This window comes from Osmerus eperlanus, chromosome 11 (genome assembly GCF_963692335.1).
Source record: "Osmerus eperlanus chromosome 11, fOsmEpe2.1, whole genome shotgun sequence".
NCBI lineage: Eukaryota > Metazoa > Chordata > Actinopteri > Osmeriformes > Osmeridae > Osmerus > Osmerus eperlanus.
Genome location: NC_085028.1, coordinates 14,537,010 through 14,556,019, shown reverse-complemented (window position 1 = coordinate 14,556,019; position 19,010 = coordinate 14,537,010). Strand labels below are relative to the sequence as shown.

The 19,010-nt window shown below is 46.9% G+C and overlaps 2 protein-coding genes across 2 annotated transcripts in view; both read left to right on the top strand.

The window, feature by feature from the left end:
- pitpnm3 (PITPNM family member 3) overlaps positions 1 to 7,992 on the top strand; it is a 49,814-nt gene extending 41,822 nt beyond the window's left edge. The window contains 7 exon segments of the mRNA XM_062472655.1: positions 509 to 752; positions 1,183 to 1,331; positions 1,615 to 1,764; positions 2,133 to 2,316; positions 2,794 to 2,922; positions 3,948 to 4,362; positions 5,504 to 7,992. Coding sequence (XP_062328639.1) covers positions 509 to 752; positions 1,183 to 1,331; positions 1,615 to 1,764; positions 2,133 to 2,316; positions 2,794 to 2,922; positions 3,948 to 4,277 — 1,186 coding nt within the window. The 3' untranslated portion in view covers positions 4,278 to 4,362; positions 5,504 to 7,992.
- Positions 7,993 to 12,056: 4,064 nt separating this feature from the next.
- Positions 12,057 to 18,913, top strand: slc47a4 (solute carrier family 47 member 4). The gene is made up of 17 exons (XM_062473029.1): positions 12,057 to 12,273; positions 12,652 to 12,753; positions 13,116 to 13,184; positions 13,320 to 13,468; positions 14,016 to 14,058; positions 14,248 to 14,292; positions 14,459 to 14,556; positions 14,736 to 14,833; positions 15,177 to 15,290; positions 15,424 to 15,491; positions 15,902 to 16,010; positions 16,965 to 17,040; positions 17,387 to 17,456; positions 17,639 to 17,771; positions 17,978 to 18,072; positions 18,253 to 18,363; positions 18,446 to 18,913. Exons 1-17 carry the CDS (start codon positions 12,112 to 12,114, stop codon positions 18,791 to 18,793), a joined length of 1,890 nt encoding a protein of 629 aa, XP_062329013.1. The 5' UTR covers positions 12,057 to 12,111; the 3' UTR covers positions 18,794 to 18,913.
- The last annotated feature ends 97 nt before the right edge of the window (positions 18,914 to 19,010 follow it).

The following is a 19,010-nucleotide window of genomic DNA, read 5'->3' as shown; positions in this document are numbered from 1 at the left end:
GTGTGTGAGTGGTTCTGCCTGTTTGGTGGCATGGCAGACAGTGAGGGAAGTAGGAACCATGCAGAGCCCTGCTACCAGACAAAACGGAGATGTACCACCCCCTAGGGGTGAGGCTGGGTACTGCACTCGTCTCAGTGCGTAGGTAATGTGATGAATGGCACCCTGAATACCAGGGTATTTCATCATCTTTTTAGTGACAGCCTATTTTGGCCCGTCGATAACTTCAATATGTTGGAAGGATTGATTGATGGAAGGTTGGATGAAGCAAGCCAGACAGAGGAGGGAAAGTATGAACCCCCCCCTCTCTCTATCATTCGCACACTGTCTTTTTTTCTCTCCCTCTCTCTCCCTCTCTCCTCTTGTCTCTTCTTCCCGCCCCTTCTCACTCCCTTTCTCTCCTTCCCTCTCCCTCTCTTCCCTCCCTCTCCCTCTCTTTCCCTTCCTTTCTTTCTAACTCTTTCTCCCTCTCACTTTCTTCCCTCCCTCTCTTTCCCTTCCTCTCTTTCTAACTCTGTCTCCCTCTCTCTCTCTTTCTCTCTCTCTCTCTCTCTCGCTCTCTCTCTCTCTCTCTCTCTCTCTCTCTCTCTCTCTCTCTCTCTCTCTCTCTCTCTCTCTCTCTCTCTCTCTCTGTGTAGAACGTCACCAGCAACCACCGGGTGAATGATGTCATCTCCACGGAGGAGGGACTTCAGACCCTGGTTGGTCGCTTCATGTACGGCCCCCTGGACATGGTGACTCTGACTGGAGAGAAGGTGACACCTCCGTGTGATGGATGTCCTCGCCAGCTTCGTGTTATTAACTCCTCGACGTCCAGCATGACCCAGCGAGGCTGGGTGCACTGCAGAGGCACCTCTCTCTCGCTCTCTCTCTCTCTCTCTCTCTCTCTCTCTCTCTCTCTCTCTCTCTCTCTCTCTGTCTCTCTCTGTACTGCTTCAGATGTGGCTCCTGATCTCGTGTGGTCCGACACGTTCATGACCGTTACGTGGACATTCGTCTGTTAACGGAGCCACCTAGCCAACCGAATCATTCGCAGAGACCGCAGAGCACTGTCGCTGTGAATGAATGAATTCACCGCGTCATTCACGCGTCCCTCAATTCATTTCATTCATGTGTAAAGTCATTTGTTTGTCCGTCGTGGCTCTTGTCAGGCTGTGTGCTGAGCCTGTCGTGATCCTGTCTTAGGTGGACATCTTCCTGATGACTCAGCCCCAGTCCGGCCGCTGGGTCCACTTTGACACGGAGGTGACCAACAGCAGTGGCAGGATCGCCTACACCATCCCCAAGGGCAAGAAGCTGGCCCTGGGGGTCTACCCTATCAAGATGGTGGTCAAGTAAGCCAACCCATACCTCCTTCTCACAGACACACTCGCTACATCCCACTGGGTTTCTCAGTGGTGCTGCGTAATCAGGGAATTGGATTGAATTAGCTGCGCTGGAGAGCTTTTGTACTTAACCTGGAGTGGGGGGGGGGGGGGGGGGGGGGGGGGGCTTCCTTCAGGCACCAGGGGGGTTGGTTCTAATCCCTCTCCATCTCACTCTTATTCTTTCTCTCCCTCTTTCCTCTCTCTCTCTCTCTCTCTCTCTCTCTCTCTCCCTCCATCCTTCCTTGTTCAGGGGGGATCAGACGAGTGCTGAGGCCTACTTCACAGTGCTGCCCCGGGGGATGGAGTGTGTGGTGTTCAGCATCGATGGCTCCTTCGCCGCCAGCGTCTCCATCATGGGGAGCGACCCGAAGGTCAGGCCTGGAGCTGTGGATGTCGTCAGGTAACGCGAGCACACGGACGTGTGTGTGTGTGAGTGTGATTGCTTTTGTGTGCGTGTCAGGGAGGAAGTGTGCATGTGTGTGTGTTTGTGTGTGCATGCATTCATGTGTGTGTGTGTGTGTGTGTGATGAAGGCACAGCTGGAAAGAGATATGATGAATGGATTGAGGAGGATAACTGGAGCAAGTCATCTGTTCAGTTTGACATATGACCCATTTATTCTGTCATGTTAATTTATCTGAAAAGAAAAATTGAGTCTGGGAAGAAGGATCTCTACAAAACAATAAATCACTCCGGAATAACGGATGTTTGTGATGTTTGTTTGTGTGTGTGTGTGTGTGTGTGTGTGTGTGTGTGTGCATGCGAGCAGACACTGGCAGGATCTGGGCTACCTGATCATCTATATAACAGGCCGTCCAGACATGCAGAAACAGCGTGTGGTGTCCTGGCTGTCCCAGCACAACTTCCCTCAGGGCATGATCTTCTTCTCTGAGGGCCTTGTCCACGACCCTCTGCGCCAGAAGACCATCTTCCTGAGGAACCTAGTTCAAGATGTAAACAAAACCTCTCTCCGTCGCTCTCCCTCTCTCTCCTTTTCTCTCTGTCTGTCCTTCTCTACCGATTAATTTGTAACCAGCGGTGTTAATGAGCTTATTTATTCATTTATTTTAAATCTGTTTATTTTGCCTGAAATCCTGCATAGATTTTTTGACTGCCCAATAAATCTATCTCTCCTTCTTTCTCTCTCCCTCTCCATCTCTAACTGTCTCCCTCTCTCCCTGTCCTACTCTCCCTCCCTCTCTTTCTCTCCATCTCTCTATCTTTCACACCACCTTCTGAAGTATCACATTGGCACTGACTTTGCCCGACACCCAGCTTGACACTTTACTTGCAGCCCATCAATGTGCCAGACACACCACTAACAGCTCACTCCCCTCCTCCTCTCCCTTTCTACATCCCTCCCTTCTCTTCCCTCCTTCCCTCCCCTCACCTCCTCTCCCCCCCCTCCTTTCCTTCTTTCTCCTTGGCAGTGTCACATAAAGATCAGCTCCGCCTATGGCTCAATGAAGGACATCTCAGTGTATAACATGCTGGGCCTGAGTCCCTCCCAGATTTATATTGTGGGCAGGCCTTCCAAGAAGTACCAGAATCAATGTCAGGTACGCAAGCCACTCTTTAATCCCATTTCTTTATCCATGAGTGGCTTTGACTAATAAATATTGATGAAAAAAGCAATGTATCTATTTGGGTCTGAGGCTTTTCCCCTGTCCTGTCACTCTGCTTTGATTTCCCCCCAATATCTGAATGGATTTTCCCTCCCTCCTTCTCTCCCTCTCTCTCTCCCTCCTTCTCTCCCTCTCTCTCTCCCTCCTTCTCTCCCTCTCTCTCCCTCCTTCTCTCCCTCTCTCTCCCTCCTTCTCTCCCTCTCTCTCTCCCTCCTTCTCTCCCTCTCTCTCCCTCTCTCTCCCTCCTTCTCTCCTCTCTCTCCCTCCTTCTCTCCCTCTCTCTCCCTCTCTCTCTCCCTCCTTCTCTCCCTCTCTCTCTCCCTCCTTCTCTCCCTCTCTCTCTCCCTCTCTCTCCCTCCTTCTCTCCCTCTCTCTCCCTCTCTCTCTCCCTCCTTCTCTCCCTCTCTCTCTCCCTCTCTCTCCCTCCTTCTCTCCCTCTCTCTCTCCCTCTCTCTCCCTCCTTCTCTCCCTCTCTCTCTCCCTCCTTCTCTCCCTCTCTCTCCCTCCTTCTCTCCCTCTCTCTCCCTCCTTCTCTCCCTCTCTCTCCCTCCCTCTCTCCCTCCTTCTCTCCCTCTCTCCCTCTCTCTCCCTCCTTCTCTCCCTCTCTCTCTCCCTCTCTCTCCCTCCTTCTCTCCCTCTCTCTCCCTCTCTCTCTCCCTCCTTCTCTCCCTCTCTCTCCCTCCTTCTCTCCCTCTCTCTCCCTCCTTCTCTCCCTCTCTCTCCCTCTCTCTCTCCCTCCTTCTCTCCCTCTCTCTCCCTCCCTCTCTCCCTCTCTCTCCCTCCCTCTCTCCCTCTCTCTCCCTCCTTCTCTCCCTCTCTCTCCCTCCTTCTCTCCCTCTCTCTCCCTCTCTCTCTCCCTCCTCCTCTCCCTCCCTCTCTCCCTCTCTCTCCCTCCTTCTCTCCCTCTCTCTCCCTCCTTCTCTCCCTCTCTCTCCCTCCCTCTCTCCCTCTCGCTCCAGTTCCTGAGCGAGGGCTATGCGGTGCACCTGTCCTCTCTCCAGTTCGGCCACAGGGCCAGACCCAAGAAGAGCTCCTCAGTGCGCATGGTTCTCAGGAAGGGCTCCTTCGGCCTGTCTGCCAAGCCCGACTTCCTGTGCAAGCGCACACACCTGCGGCGGACCATGTCCGTCCAGCAGCCTGACCCGCCCTGCACACCCAACCCCAAGCCGGAACGCGCCCAGAGCCAGCCCGAGTCGGACAAGGACCATGGGGGAGGAGGGGGAGGAGGAGTCAGCGGCCATGGCGTGTGGGGTCGGGCCTCCATGCTTCGTGGAGACACCACTCCCTGACAACCAGAGAGAGAGAGCGGGAGAGAGATGGAGGGAGGACACAAGAGGAGGAGAGGGGGGGGGGGTCTCCGTGTCCAGGGCCAAGGTGAGGGATCCAAGTTTTGGAACTTTCTCATGCTAGGGTGGCATGTCATATCAGATGTTAGCTGCTCCTTGTACTTTATTAGTCAACAGAAAGACGAGGACCGAGACTGGAGTTAAGATGCCTTTATTAAGACTTCTTCAATAAAACAATACATTAAAAACATGTGACGGAGACTATACAAGTTTGACATTTTAGAATACAAAGGTATAGCATAGTCTCCCTGACTAAATAATACAGAAACACACATTATTTTGGTTCCACTGAACAGTCCACATTAATAAAGGTATTTTAACTACATTAAAAGAGACTTGCTCCTTGTTTATTTGGTAACAATGGAATACTGCTAGATGATTTCCCATTCGAATCGAAGCATATTATTTCCTATTCTGGACAGCACAAAGAGATTTTCGTTGTTGAATAATTTAGCTGATTAACTTTTAGTCCTCTGCATTGTTTGCTAATCCTGTGAGAGTATACGACTATGCAGCACTTTGATGCCAACATGGATTGATTGGCTTTTCCAGGCAGTCGATACATGTTCACCTTGGTTTTGTTGTGTTTGGAGGCGAGCTACAGGTCTGAGTTGGGTCTAAGGTAGAAGGAAGGATAATTGATCCAGCCTAGAGAGCAGCTGCACAGACCGAGAGAAAGAGATCAGACAGGAAGAGAGATGGGAGAGCGAAAGAGAAACAAACGTGTAGGAACGAAAGAGGGAGGGAGAGAAAGAGAGAGAGAGACAGGGAGCAGAGATCTGTCTGAATATTGCCTCGTTAATATTCATGGAGGGACCTGGGGTAGGGTTTCTATTATTAGATGCCTTTATTTTCAAAGCTGACTGCTTCCTATTTCCACATTCTACTTTGACGCATTCATGAGTCTGCGGACTCATGAATGTCATTATGCAAAGCCTGATGAGCTTTAACCAGAGTGTCCAGCCATGCTAAAAATCCACTCATTTCTAAATTTAGGGAATGCTGTCGCTGCAATTAAGAAAATTGAGTTTGGATGCTGTGTCATTCATTCTGAGGGCTTGTAGGAATTTAGCTAGAATGACTTCCGTAACACTGATAGCAAATCTCTGTATGTTTTACATGCTGGTTGTGAACGAGACACTTGACTCATTTGAGCTCTCTCTTTCCAGCGCTGCCCACTATTGGATCAGGGTTTTCCATCTGCATGGCTCTCTGCACTTCAGTGGCTGTAGACGCTATCCAGTGGCGCATATCTAAAATTATCTGCATGCCCGAAGCTTGAAACAGCCCCAGTTTTCTCCCAACGCTGTCTGCCCAAACTACACCTAAAGCTGCAATTGTGACGCAATTTCAGTGCTAAAAACACGCGTCATCTTTTGCCTAGACAATTGCACTTGGGTTGTTTGGATGAACGTGGCGAAAGTGGATGATGAGGCGGGACTCTCGCCCCTGTGTCATCCGCTCCCGCCGAGCAGAGGAACAGACGGAGAGAACCTGAGGGAACCTGAGGAACCCTTGGGAGGAGCGTTCCCATGGCAACTCTCTCCACCGGTCTGCTGCGTTGGCAGGTGGCGATCATGGCTCCTGCCATAACCCTGCATGTAAATCCTAGCCACTCTTAGTCCCATCTCAGGAGCCTGGACTCTGGAGAGCGGGGTCCCCTCGGTTCAAACTGCCAACATTAACCTTGTGTCCCCCAAGCCAAGTGACCCGACTCTTCCTCACCCCTCTCTCCCTTCTCCCCCTCTCTCCTCTCAGTCAGCCAGTCATGCAGAACACAGCACCAGGCAGGGCCTGGGTGCGGCTTCACAGCCAGTCAACCGACAAAGCGTGTACAGTCTTACCTGCAGGGCGGGTGCTTCTGCTCTCTCCAGACAACCTTGCGCCCCACATCCCCTGGACTGGCTGGTGGATACACGCTGTCTCTAGCTAGACACTATCTACTAGGTGCAGTGTCTACTCGGTGTCCCTAGCCAGGCTGGTGTCTGGTCGTGTCCCTTGCTAGGTGTGTCTGCTCTGTGTGGCAGGTTCTTCTGCTCTGTGGAATGTGATGCGTCCGGAAGTCAGACACACAGAGGGGGGTCTTCATGCTGCCGTGTTGATTAAGTAGTGATTTTGTTGCTGCCAGTCTCCTGAGTTCATCAGTACTTTGGTAGCTGTGCTTTGTAAATCTCTTAAGTATAGAGGACGGCCAGATTTGTTTACAGGAGGTCGATTTAAAAAACTCAGCCAGCAGCAGCTCAAAATTATGGCTTTCTTACCAGTTGTTATGGTTACTGTACATACATATGGTATACGGTATTACTGTAGTTTTTAGCTTGATTAACAACAGTAGTTTGCAATACATCTCAACTATTCTGTCGTGTCAAACACAAGAATACTCGAGGATCAATTTAAGGAGGTCGGTTGTATGGAAATCGGACTCATTTGTAGAGCAAACATGTCATAAAAGACACTGTACATTACAACCCCTCGTTCTGTTAAACTGACATCTTTTTCTACCTGGTCATACTGTATGTACAAATGTATAGTAAATATTTGAAGTTGTTTTAAACTTTGGTGTTAAACTTGTCAAAGTTGTTTATTTTGCCTTAAATTGTATTTTGTTATTGTGTAGGATTATAAATATAATGAGATATTACCCTGTTTGCTTGACCAAAATGTGAGTTTTATATTGAAGGGAAAGTATCTAATTGCGTCTTCGTGTGTTTGGGGTGCTTATGGTTTGTGTGCATGTGTGTGTGTGTGTGTGTGTGTATGTGTGTGTGTGAGTACAGTATGTTGTAAATATGTATTTCGATGTATTTGTACTTGTGGTGAAAATACCTACTTTACTGTGTAGTACAACCAGATTATGACAATTAAAATTGATGATACTGGAAGCAGTTAAACTTTGGCTATTCTCTGCTCAGCCTTTATATCTTCACCTAAATGCAGTCTGTTGAGGAGAATAGATTATTTTTATATGTTTGGTGTTCAGGCAGTTTGTCCACCAATAACATTGGTTATGTTTTTATAACTGCTTTGGAAGACCGAAGGATTCAGAGATTGGAAGGCCTCAAGGTTAACCGTAAAACCCGTTTGTGAGGGAAGAATTCTCTCTGCTTGTCTCAATCAGATGCTTAGAGAGAGATTTACAATTTTTCATTCCCAAAACTCTTGAGAGGCTGTGGCTAAACTTCACAGTTGTTGTGGCATTGTAGAATTCTCTGGGTCCCCAGCACCATAGCAAAAGCATTATTTGTCAATGGGCTTTGAAAGAATGTAGCAAAGTAAAAAACATTATATCATATTTAACAAACACTGTAGATAAACCAATACTTGAATTGTGAAGACTGTAAATGGTGATTTTATTTGATTGTACTTTTTTGTTTTTTCCTCCGTAATGAAATGACCATACCTAGAAGTAGAATTGGATACACAAATATTTATGATCATTTGTGATTTAAATGGGCTCATTGCAATTAATGACATAGTTTACCTGCTACAAACTGTAAGTGTTGTGTGTTTATTTACAGTCAAGTGTTTAACTACTTGTCTGGCTGAGTGCACTGCTGCAAAAATTGGACTTTTACTGAGATATTAATGTAAACATACAATGTGTTTGTATGACATTGTTTACTGTAACTGTGGTATCGGACTACATCTGTAAATAAAATAACTCAACAATGACAGACAGCAGTAATTGGCTCAGTTCACAACTATCTGTACTTTATACTTCTTACATTTTCAAGCCAGGTTTGTTACTTTAGTTTTAATCTGTATTTGGTGGCATGATCAATATTTTTTTTTTCAATAGGTTGAAAAAATAATATCAAAAATAAATTTAAAAGAAAAGTATCAAAACTATTTGAGGACTCTACTGTACTCTATTGTACTCCGCTCTGCTTTAATCTACCCTCTTTTAGGTTTCTCTGTTCTCCTCTCCACTATCCTCTTCTCTCTTCTCCTTTCACTGTGTAAAAAAAAGGTTTGAAAGGTTGAAAAAAGATTTTCGATAAAGGTTTTTTTACATAAAAAGGTACGTTATGGATGAGACAGGGAGTTACTGAGAATAGAGACATTCCTGATCACCCATTGCCATAGATGAGGGAGATGTTCGAGACATATTTTTTAACATGACTATCTGCACTTCTACTTTAGTGAAGGATGTGTCCCTTGCTCGTCATCAAGACAGCCCACTCCATCCCCCATCACACTCCTCTCCTCCAGGTGCAAGGCGCTAAAGCATCTCTGATGTTTCTGACCTGGATTGTGGATGATGAGCTCCGAGCCCCAGACTCAACCTGTTCAGTAATCAGGCTTGACCAATCAACCCCATCCCTCTAATCACTACCCCAAGCGAACTCTCCCCAGACTTGCAGTGTGCAGGTCCCCTCCTCCATATTTCTTAGAAATCAACTGCTATCTGGGAAGGAGGTAGTAGATTGTCAGTATTGTGAAGGAATGTCTGAATGCTAAGTGAGTGAGTTTTAAAATCAGGCAACCGCAACACACAATACCCACAATAACCTTCCGTCATCTTCACATTGTCTTTCACCTTGCTCTACCGAACCTCATTTTCGTCCTGAAATATTAATAGGTCGGAAAGTTTATGCAGTGAACCTCAGTAGAAAATGGTGCCTTCCTGCTCTCTCCAGAGATTTGTCTTGTGGGTAAATCCCTCCAATCGGTCTCTATCTGGATCCCAGGTCACCTTCCCTGGAGACCAGGCTGCTCCTTGTCACCCATCCTCATGAAACGAGTCAAGCACACACCAAGCTCTCCATCAAATGGACTCTTGAGCCAAAACAAATATATTTCTTTTGGTTAGTTTGTTGTTTTTTCTTATTTTAAAGGCTGGGCTTTCTCTATATAAAAATAGATGGAATGCTTGGTCCACTGCACAGGCTCCCTCAAGCTGTTCATTACTGCTGTTCCCACACTGCAGCGTCTCCCCTCCTCTGAAGAGACTCGCAGCCACGATGTTCACGCTTAGACGTTCCTTTCAAAACCTGTCTGTTCAGCTGCGTTAGCCTCTGGTTTGAGTCATGACTCTCCGCTTATACAAGCTTGATTAATGGCACTTTAATTCTTCCCAAGCAGAACCATGGTTGACTACCTGGGGCCGTAATGTCATGCAATCACTCTGAGTTCATTTAAATGATAACGGCCTCAGCCCACATCCCAGCATGTTTACGTATGAATCGAGGTGACCTCTGAGCCATGCGGGCGGAGTCATGTTGTGTTCTTTATTGAAAGTGGGATTTCTGTTGAAAGTGTTGTGATCAGTTGATTGAAGCCCTAAAATGTCCCAAGTACAGGACCTGCAATCTGTGCTGTCAAGTGGCTGCAGTTAGACCAAATATCTGTATAGGTCAAGGAAGTGAAGATGTCTACATTATGTCAAGCATGCTACAACTGATTTGGCCTTTTGTACATTGTCTCAGTCATACAAGAAGCATTGCAAACAAAATCATGTGTATGACTGTTAGTTCTTCTTTCTATGCATTTGAACTGCACAACAGTGAGCATGATGTAACTGGCTTAAGGTCGCTGACTTATCTCAAGGCTGTATTTTTACAGTGTTATCAGTCTACCACAGAATGGTCCGTTTAATCTCTCCCAGGCTTGCTGCGGACAACAGCAGACTTGAGATTGAAGAGTTCCCCCTGCCCGATCAGTAATTATTATTCTTGAAAACAGAACATGGCTTAATGAGTCCTGAGATCTAGAGTCTTCAGGATGCCACAGTGGGGGACAAGGGCTGCGTTGAACTTTGACCAGATAAACAGAGCGCCAAAGACCAGAGAGGTAGGGAGAGGAGATGGGGGTCACACACACAAACGCACAGAGACAGACGCACACACAGAGACACAAAGTCAATTACTGCCCTCAGTGCAGACTGATGGCTCAGAAGAAATAGCTATGAAACAGGTTTGATTATAAACCTTTAGAACAGAAAGTCACATACTCCACCAAACAGTCTGTCATTTATCAAATCAGTTCCTTCCGCTCCAAGTAGACTGCCAGTGTGCATGGATTTCTTTTAGCAGTGTTTAAGAGCACCTTTTATCAAAAGCTGTAATAACTGCCTTTAGTCATATTGTAGGGTGTTAGCGAGAGAATAGCACTGTATATTTTATGTATTTCCTCCTGAAAAACATATACTATCTCATTCTGCCAATTCATTCTGTACTGTAACTGAATTTTCCAAGCAATTCTCATCATGTTGCTAAATGATTCTTTGCTAGCTACCTGAGATTTTCCCAACAGTACATTCTGCAGCTCTGTGCACAGCACTACATGACATAAAAACATATATGCAAAGTCACTTGTTGAAGACTGAAGTGAATGAATTATACCAGGATATTTTCCATTGTGTTGAAAAGGGTTACCTTTTACCACAGTGAAGAGGGTCATTGGAATAGAAAGGTCACTCTGAAAAAAAGGGGGCTCTGGTACTGTTGACCTGTGAGCTGTACACACAGTCCCAGGAAGAGGAGAAGCAGAGGAGAGGCATGAGGAGGACAGGGAACTGACCTGCACGCTACCCTCACATGACAGGAAGACAGTCTATCAGACAACACAAGAGACCGTGTGTGTTCAAAAGAAGAGAGAAAGTTAAAGCAAATTAGGGGCGGTCAAGGTTGAGTAAGAGGGGAAAAAGACAGAGAGAGCGAGAGAGAGAGACTCGGAAGTGCCAACCGTGTCAACCCAGGTAGTCTGATGGAAAACAAGTGACAGATTCAAATCACTGGAGACAGCAGCACATGATGTGAGAGGGGCCAGGCCAGCAGCATGATTGATTTAGCCCGGAGGAACAGGGGAGCCGTCAGGGGGGAGAGAGGTGGGGGGTGGATCTCATCAGATACACCACTCAGGCAGGCTTAAATCTGAAGCAGACAGACCTGGAGCCTTCATCATTGACCATTATCCTCTTTAGCACTCCAGTGTCATGTGGGGGGGAACGGGACCTTGAAGAGGTACAGGAGTGGGATCATTTGTACAAAGAGAGGAAAGGGAGGGCGTAAAATCAATGACAAAAGTTGCATAGCGCACTCCTCTACTTCAAATCGACTAGTTTTATTTTCGGTTGCTACGACAGCTATGACAACATAGCGCCTCTGCAAATGTTGCGTGCCAGAGCAAAGACTGGCTAACCATACCTGTCTCATTTCATGAAACATCCTGGGAGGTTTCACACGTGTTAATGTTTGATGCTACATCCCCTGATTAGCTCCTTATCAGTTGTTTGCTGTTGATTTTAAGGTTTAGGTTGACTGCTTCAGAAACAGTTAAGGTAAGCTGTATACGGTCTACGTTATTTACATCCATGCACTTGATCAGTCAATTCACATTTGTTAAACCCACTCTACTGTATGTGATCTTGCAACTCTGTACTGAATACTGTATCGTACAATGATTCACTAACCAGGCCCCATGCATATCCATCACTCAGAAACTTTGTAGGTCACTTATAGGTCACTTATCATCTATTTCCAACTGAACATTAAATGGTATTGCAATGCAGATGTCACTCTACTTACGGTTTTAACATTTGTTCATGATAAGGCATGAATAATTGAATAATCAATTGTTGCTGTTGAAGATTTCTGCCCTGTCAGGGTATGTCTCTCATGAAATTAATTAGTCAACCTTTTTGGGTGTTGAAACACCGTGTCTGCACCTTGGCTGAGCGGTGACCAGTCTAGAACCTTGCAGCAGCAGTGCAGCAGGCGGTCACCAGCAGTGAGCTGTCAGCCATCAGACCATCACTCAGGGGACAGACGCCAGGATGGAAGGGCCCACAGTAGCATCTGCTCCCACCCCTCCCCACCGACAGGCCCAGGAGGGGGCATCTAGTGCCAAGCTGTTCTGCTGTCGGTGGGTGAGAAACAGAATGTCCCTGGCACACAGAGAGGAACTCTACCACATTCTCCGGATGACAGGACCCCTGGTAAGACCTCATCCACCACTGGCACAGTTGGCTAACTGCCCCTGCTTAGTCCCTCTGAACTGGTGTCTTTCCAACACCAGAGCACACCCCACTAGGATGAGACTAAAACAGATTCAACTGAGCTCCTCCTTTGATTTGATCCTTTTTTCTTAATCCAGGCATTGTTTGTTCCTGTGTCTGGTGAAAGTTCGGCATGCGTTCTTGTTTATTTAGCCTGTGAAGATGAAACGGGTTGTGCTGAGCAGAATGTGATGTCAGCTTAACTGACGATCCTGTCAAACCGAAGTCTAAGACCCGCGGAAAGAGGAATAGTGCTTACTCTGTCCTCTCTGCGTGGAACACTCTCACCAGAGCTGTTTGTTTGTGTTTGTTTTCTAGCTGCTGTCTCGAATCCTCAATTACCTGCTCCCTTTTGTCATCACAATGTTCTGCGGTCGCCTGGGGAACGCTGAGCTGGCTGGTTATGGTCTGGCGTGTGCGGTGAGTCAGTATGTTAGGAGTTGTGGGTATCGTAACTATGAATGTATGTCCCTCAAAGGTCAGTGGTCAATAATGGAAATACATCTAGCCCTAGAAGGACAATGTGGGAAAACCACAGCTTGCCGAAGGCTATGAATATGTTCCTGTGTTTACAAGGCAATCATTATAAATCAGTATTTTTGTTAATAATATGTCCAACGATGAAGGGCCCCACACCAACTGAAGTACATTGATGATGCCTAAGAGAGGCGGTAGGAAGATTAACATTGACAAGGGCCAATTGGGAATAGCAGTGTTGCATGGCAACGTTTACATGGCTACACATGTTACAGTACATAAACGTGTCGGCTGATTCCTTTCAGACTATTAACATCACCACAGCCGCGACCGGGGGAGGTCTTGGCCTAGCGTGTGACACACTGGTCTCTCAGGTAAACAGATCTCTCCCGTTTTCCGAAAATCTTGCAGTGTGCTGACGTGGAGACTACATTTGGAGACTGATATTTCAAGAACTGACCCCTCTCACTCATAACCTCTGTTTGCCCTCTGGGTCCCTCCGGGAGCAGACGTATGGTGGGAAAAACCTCCAGAGAGTGGGGGTGATCCTCCAGAGGAGCGTCCTCATCCTTCTCCTCTTCTGTCTGCCTTGCTGGGGCATGCTCATCAACACCCAGGCCATCCTGCTGGCCCTGGGCCAGGAGCCCGAGGTGGCCAGGTGAATGACAACAACAACAACAATAGCCCGCAACCACAACAAAAACAACATCTGCTCTTGGCTCTTTGACACCTGTTAGGTTCAGAGAGACAGACTCAGATACCACCGCCAATGCAACGCCAGTCCTGTGCCTACATATCTGGACCCTGAAATAATGTGCTTGTTTGTATGCTAATTGGATGAAACAGGATGGCTTTCCAACAGCAAGGTCTTACTCAGCTCGGATCTAGCCCCTGGTGATATTCCCCAGATTGTTTACTCAGTGCAGACACTTTTACAGCCAATTTACCTACCAAATGAGATGAACAGATCGCTGTTGGTTCCGAAATGCTATAAACATTTTTGACAATGCTGACTTAAGAGGTGATTTTTTCCACTTGTGAGTTCTTGAGTGGTAATAGGACGCATGTGAGATCTGGATAAGAGTGAAATTGAACCGTGATTTATATTTCCTGAACAAATGGAAAAACATTTTGTGTGTGTATTTCTGCCTGTGTGTGATTCTACTGATGTAACAGTCAATAAGCTTACACACTTTGTGTTTCAGAATAGCCCAGCTGTATGTGGTTGCCTTCCTGCCTGCTGTGCCTGTAAGTAATTTGTTATTTCTCTCCACCTGTATGAGGTTCCATTTACTGAGTGACTAGAGGGATTCTGCCCTCTTCTTGTATGTTGTTCCTATCAGTAAAGTGGTGATAGAAAGATTCAATCCAATGTCCTCATGGGGATGCATTAAACCTGTCATATCCCTTTCCTGGTCTCCTGTCTCTGTCCCCTAGGCCATGTTTCTGCATCAGCTTCAAGCGTCTTATCTCCAGAACCAGGTACACAATGCCTGTGCTACATTTTTTTTTTCTCTGACTAGCCTGTTCTATTATAACAGAAGTCATATGAAGGTGGAGTGTTTTATAGAGGTTCAATGTGAATCTGGGGCATCTGAGTGCATGGCGAACAGCCTCTCTAAGTTCAAATCTGTGTATTTATTCCCAGGGCATTATACTGCCCCAGATGTACACTGCGGCTGCAGCAAATGTGGCCAACGTGGCGACAAACTACATCCTGCTCTACTGGATGGACCTGGGAGTTAAGTAGGTGTGCTCAAAAGAAGATCTCATTCAGTACATGTCGTTAGTACACGTGTTGTGAGTCATGTAGTTCCATTCATAACAGGCTAAAGTGAAATTTCAGGCCTTTATCTGTGCGTGTCTCCCATTGTGTGTGTCCTTTCCACTCTGCGTGTGTCTGGGTTTGTGTCTGTGTTTTCCAGAGGCTCTGCAGTGGCAAACAGCTTGTCGCAGATCTACATCTGTGTATTTCTGTTTGCGTACATGTGGCTGAGGAAGCTACACGTTAAAACATGGGGCGGTAAGTGTGGCAGCTTGCTTCTGGGTTTGTCCAGTAAACATTTTTACTGTTGATTGTTTTTCTACAGGTACACTCTTGCACTTTTTGAGTTTCATGTTGTTTAATTGTAACTTGTTTAACCGCATGCTCTTATGGTCCTTCCCTTTGACACTTATTTGGTTGTTCACAATATGTGCTTCATGTTTTGGCTGCTCGCAATGTTTTTGGGGCTATCTTGTTGTTATGATCAGTGACCTATGCTCTTTTGTAAAGCTCTCTCTTGGAAGTCGCTTTGGATAAAAGCGTCTGCTAAATGCATAAATGTAAATGTATGGAGATTAAACAACTCTGTCTCCCCCTGCAGGCTGGACCAGAGAAGCACTGCTGGAGTGGGGCTCTTACATGAAACTGGCCATACCCAGTACGATGATGATGTGTTTCGAGTGGTGGATATATGAAATTGGGGGCATCCTTGCAGGTACACTATTTCAGGACCACAAAACTAGCTAACAGGAACATTCAAGGTATAGAGAACAATTGTTCCTGGTTTAGTTGTACTACACCAAAACTACATCTACAGTATATATACATTCATATTTGTTCTTTCCTAGGTATGGTGGGTGAAGTTGACTTGGCAGCTCAGCATTTGGTCATAATGCTGGCCTTCATAAACTACATGGTATGAGGCACTTCTCTGTAACTCTAAACTCACTTCTCTGTAACACACACCTCGACACTCATTTACCTTTAATATGATTTTCAATCCTTTAGTCACTCATCTCTCAGACAGTCACAATAGATTAAACAGGAAAGCAATCATGTGTCTTTGCTCTTTGATCACCTTATGATCTGTTAAGCAGTTTAGGTTATTCTTCAATCTACTGTAGTAGTCTGAGAGATGAATGATTTCGGAGTGTGGATGGATCATCAGAGAAAGTGAATAAGTGTCAAAGTCTCCTCTTGGCCAGGGGACTTCAAAAGTCTGGAATAGCATGACTTGCAGAAATGTATGTAATGCCTGTGGCGTAATTAGCCATCTGTATTGTGTTCAGACTGCTTTCTGGTCACACATGCATTACTCATCTGTAGTTTTTTGCGGGCATCCAAGCTGCAACGTGTGTCCGTGTGGGGAACGCCCTGGGAGCGGGGGACACAGCTGGGGCCATCCTCACCAGCAAGGTGTCTCTAACTCTCTCAGGTCAGTCTAACACGCGCAGGTACGCCAGCTCTCGGAGCGACCTGAGAGGTGACCTGTCTGTGTGTGTGTGTGTGTGTGTTTGACTAACCAAAGGTTCACGAGTTCAGTAATCACACCATAGATTGAATAGATAGCTTTTATTGAAGCAGAGCTGGTAGCAGAGCTGGTAGCAGAGCTGGTAGCAGAGCCAAGCCCGATGGTGGAGGAGGCCGGTAGCAGAGCCGGGCCTGCTGTCCGGGCATGAACTCGGGGTGTGGCGGAGAGTCCTAATGGGTCACGGCCGAGCAGCAGCTCAAGCAGATCCCCTGGGAAGCCTGGATAGATGACAGGGAGAAGCAGAGAAGAAAGGGAAGGGTGGGAGGGTGACAACAACATGCTAGCACAGGGACCAGAGGAATGGAAGATACTTTATACAGAACTCTTAATTGACCAAGGGGAGTTTGGTCGCATTCTTCCGTGCTTTACTGGGCTGATGCGTATGACTTGGATTGGAGAAGGAGGAGTCTTGGTGTGCCACCTTCCTCCCGAACTTTAGTTAACCCTTTCAGGCCTAACTCCATTAGGTTAACCCTTTCAGGCCTAACTCCATTAGGTTAACCCTTTCAGGCCTAACTCCATTAGGTTTCTATGGTTCAGGTTCCAGGGAGTCAGATGGCTGAGCGGTTAGGGAGTCGGGCTATTAATCAGAAGGTTGTTGGTTCGATTCCCGGCCGTGCAAAATGACGTTGTGTCCTTGGGCAAGGCACTTCACCCTACTTGCCTCAGGGGAGAATGTCCCTGTACTTACTGTAAGTCGCTCTGGATAAGAGCGTCTGCTAAATGACTAAATGTAAATGTATGGTTAGTCGAATACAAACATGTAGTGTAGTCCTCCACCCTGGTCAGACCAGCACTGGATCGATCGATGACTAATACTCTACCACGGTTGATGATGTTTGTTTGTTTGTTGTGCAGCGACCATGGCAGTCATGCAGGGCCTGGTGCTCGGCTCCATCAAAACAGTGATTGGTTCAATCTTCACATCTGATGAGTATGTATGCCGTACGTACTCTACAGTACACCCCTGTAAAGCAGGAGACAGACCAGTCCTACTGTACCTCTGTAATACTGAGGAATAGCTCTGCAGCATTCTTCCTCTTTTCTTTCATTCTCTGCTGTACTTGTGCACTATTTGCCTCGGGGGGAATTTGCCTGTACTTACTGTAAGTCGCTCTGTATAAGAGATCGTCTGCTAAATGACTAAATTTCAAATGTGAATGTAAATCTGCCCACAACAGGAAGTACTCAGATCAGTGTATTAAATGTTGTTGTGGGCTGGTGACTCTGCCAGACCCTTCTTTGACTTTCTTAACATCCTCACCGTCTCTGACTTTCAGAGAGATCATAGCGCTGGTCTCCCAACTTCTCAACGTGTACTGCGTCCTTCAGTTCTTTGACGGCCTGGTGGTGAGTCACTTCGGTTTGGCTCCCCTGGTAGTCTAGTCCTCCTCGACACGTGTTCCTCTGTTCTCACGTTAATCATGTTTACAGAATGTGTCATCTGACACCTGTGGTGGATGATGGCGGGTGTGTTTGTTTCTCAGTGTGTATTCCCAGTAACGGGAGCTTTTTCTCTGTCTCTGACCCAGTGTGTGTGCATGGGCATCTTCCTGGGCACGGGCAAACAGAAAATAGCTGCCCTGGCCAACCTCATCCTTTACTATTGTGTTGGACTTCCTATTTGTGTTTCTTTGATGTTCGCCGCACAGCTTAGGATATTAGGTAGGTGCCTTATTGAATTACAATGAACATAATGAATGACATGGATTACAATGAACTTAGTGCCGTTTGTTGCATGCTTTTTAGCAAGGTGCTGTAGTCAAATTTAACATCTCAGGATGAGAAAAGCGAGAACAAGTCAAGACTTTGTTGTTTATACTTGTTCAGGAGCAAACATCCTTCCTCTCTCACTCTCTGTCTCCTCTCAGGGTTTTGGTTAGGACTCCTCCTCTGTGTCTGTATACAATCCAGTTTTTTCATCACGGTCATCTTCAGGCTGAACTGGGACAAGATGACTGTGGAGGTACGCTGTTCTCTGGGGTTTCCCAGGGGCTCTGGCTGAATACCCTGACTCTTGCATGCACTCTGCTCCCTCCCCTGGGGTTGGTTCAGGTGGGAAGGGCCTGATTTTGGTTGTTGAGGGGTTCTCAGGTGGTGAGCAGTTGGTTAAGTGTGTGTTTGTGTTGGGGGTGCGGGGGCACAGGCCGTGAAACGAGCTCAAAAGATGGCACACCTGGCTTTGCTGAGGAGGTCAGTCCTCACAGAGCAGCAGGATGGCGCTGACGCTTGTTACCTCAACGACACCAACGGAAAGGTGAGGGACGACTGCTCTAGGTTGACCTTTGTGTGACCCTAGCTGGAGGACGAGCACTAACACTGCGCTGTCTCACATCCAGACGGAGAACGGACGTTCGTGCGAGAGTGATGACGGTCATCGCAGCCTGAGGGGCAGCGCTGTGGCCCAGGAAGGCCTGGGAGGCAGCAGTGCCAGTGGGCCAAAGGAGGACCAGGGACTAAGGCAGGGGGGAGCAGAACGACCCAGAGCTCATCTCTCCACCACCCAGTTGCTACTAAGGAGAGGCCTGACTGTGCTGGCTGCCGTCGGGCTCCTGGTCGTAGGAGTGAGCATCCACCTCGTCCTGCCCCTGCCAGAGATCCTCCCGGTCCCAGGGGGAAACCTTACAGTGGGCTGGATCAACACCAGCATCTCCACGGACCTCGTTTCCTCTACCCCACCCCACTAAAGTTGCTGCAGGAAACCATGTACCATGTCACAAATGAGAACCTCTTAGTAGCTATTCAAATGGATGAACTACGATTTATTGGAATTTCACTTTTTTTTTAATGCATTTCAAGGATTATTAGGAATGCAACCAACAGAGAGAAGGAGAATCAGAGGTATAATATTATGTCTCTCTACAATAAAAAATATTTAAATAAATGTATACATATTGTTTTATG

Excerpts from the sequence above, each read along its gene's own strand:
- slc47a4 (XM_062473029.1), top strand. The coding sequence starts at position 12,112 with ATGGAAGGGCCCACAGTAGCATCTGCTCCCACCCCTCCCCACCGACAG. Across the intron at positions 14,293-14,458 it reads CGTCTTATCTCCAGAACCAG|GGCATTATACTGCCCCAGAT; the intron begins GTACACAATGCC and ends ATTTATTCCCAG. Across the intron at positions 17,457-17,638 it reads AGTTCTTTGACGGCCTGGTG|TGTGTGTGCATGGGCATCTT; the intron begins GTGAGTCACTTC and ends TCTCTGACCCAG.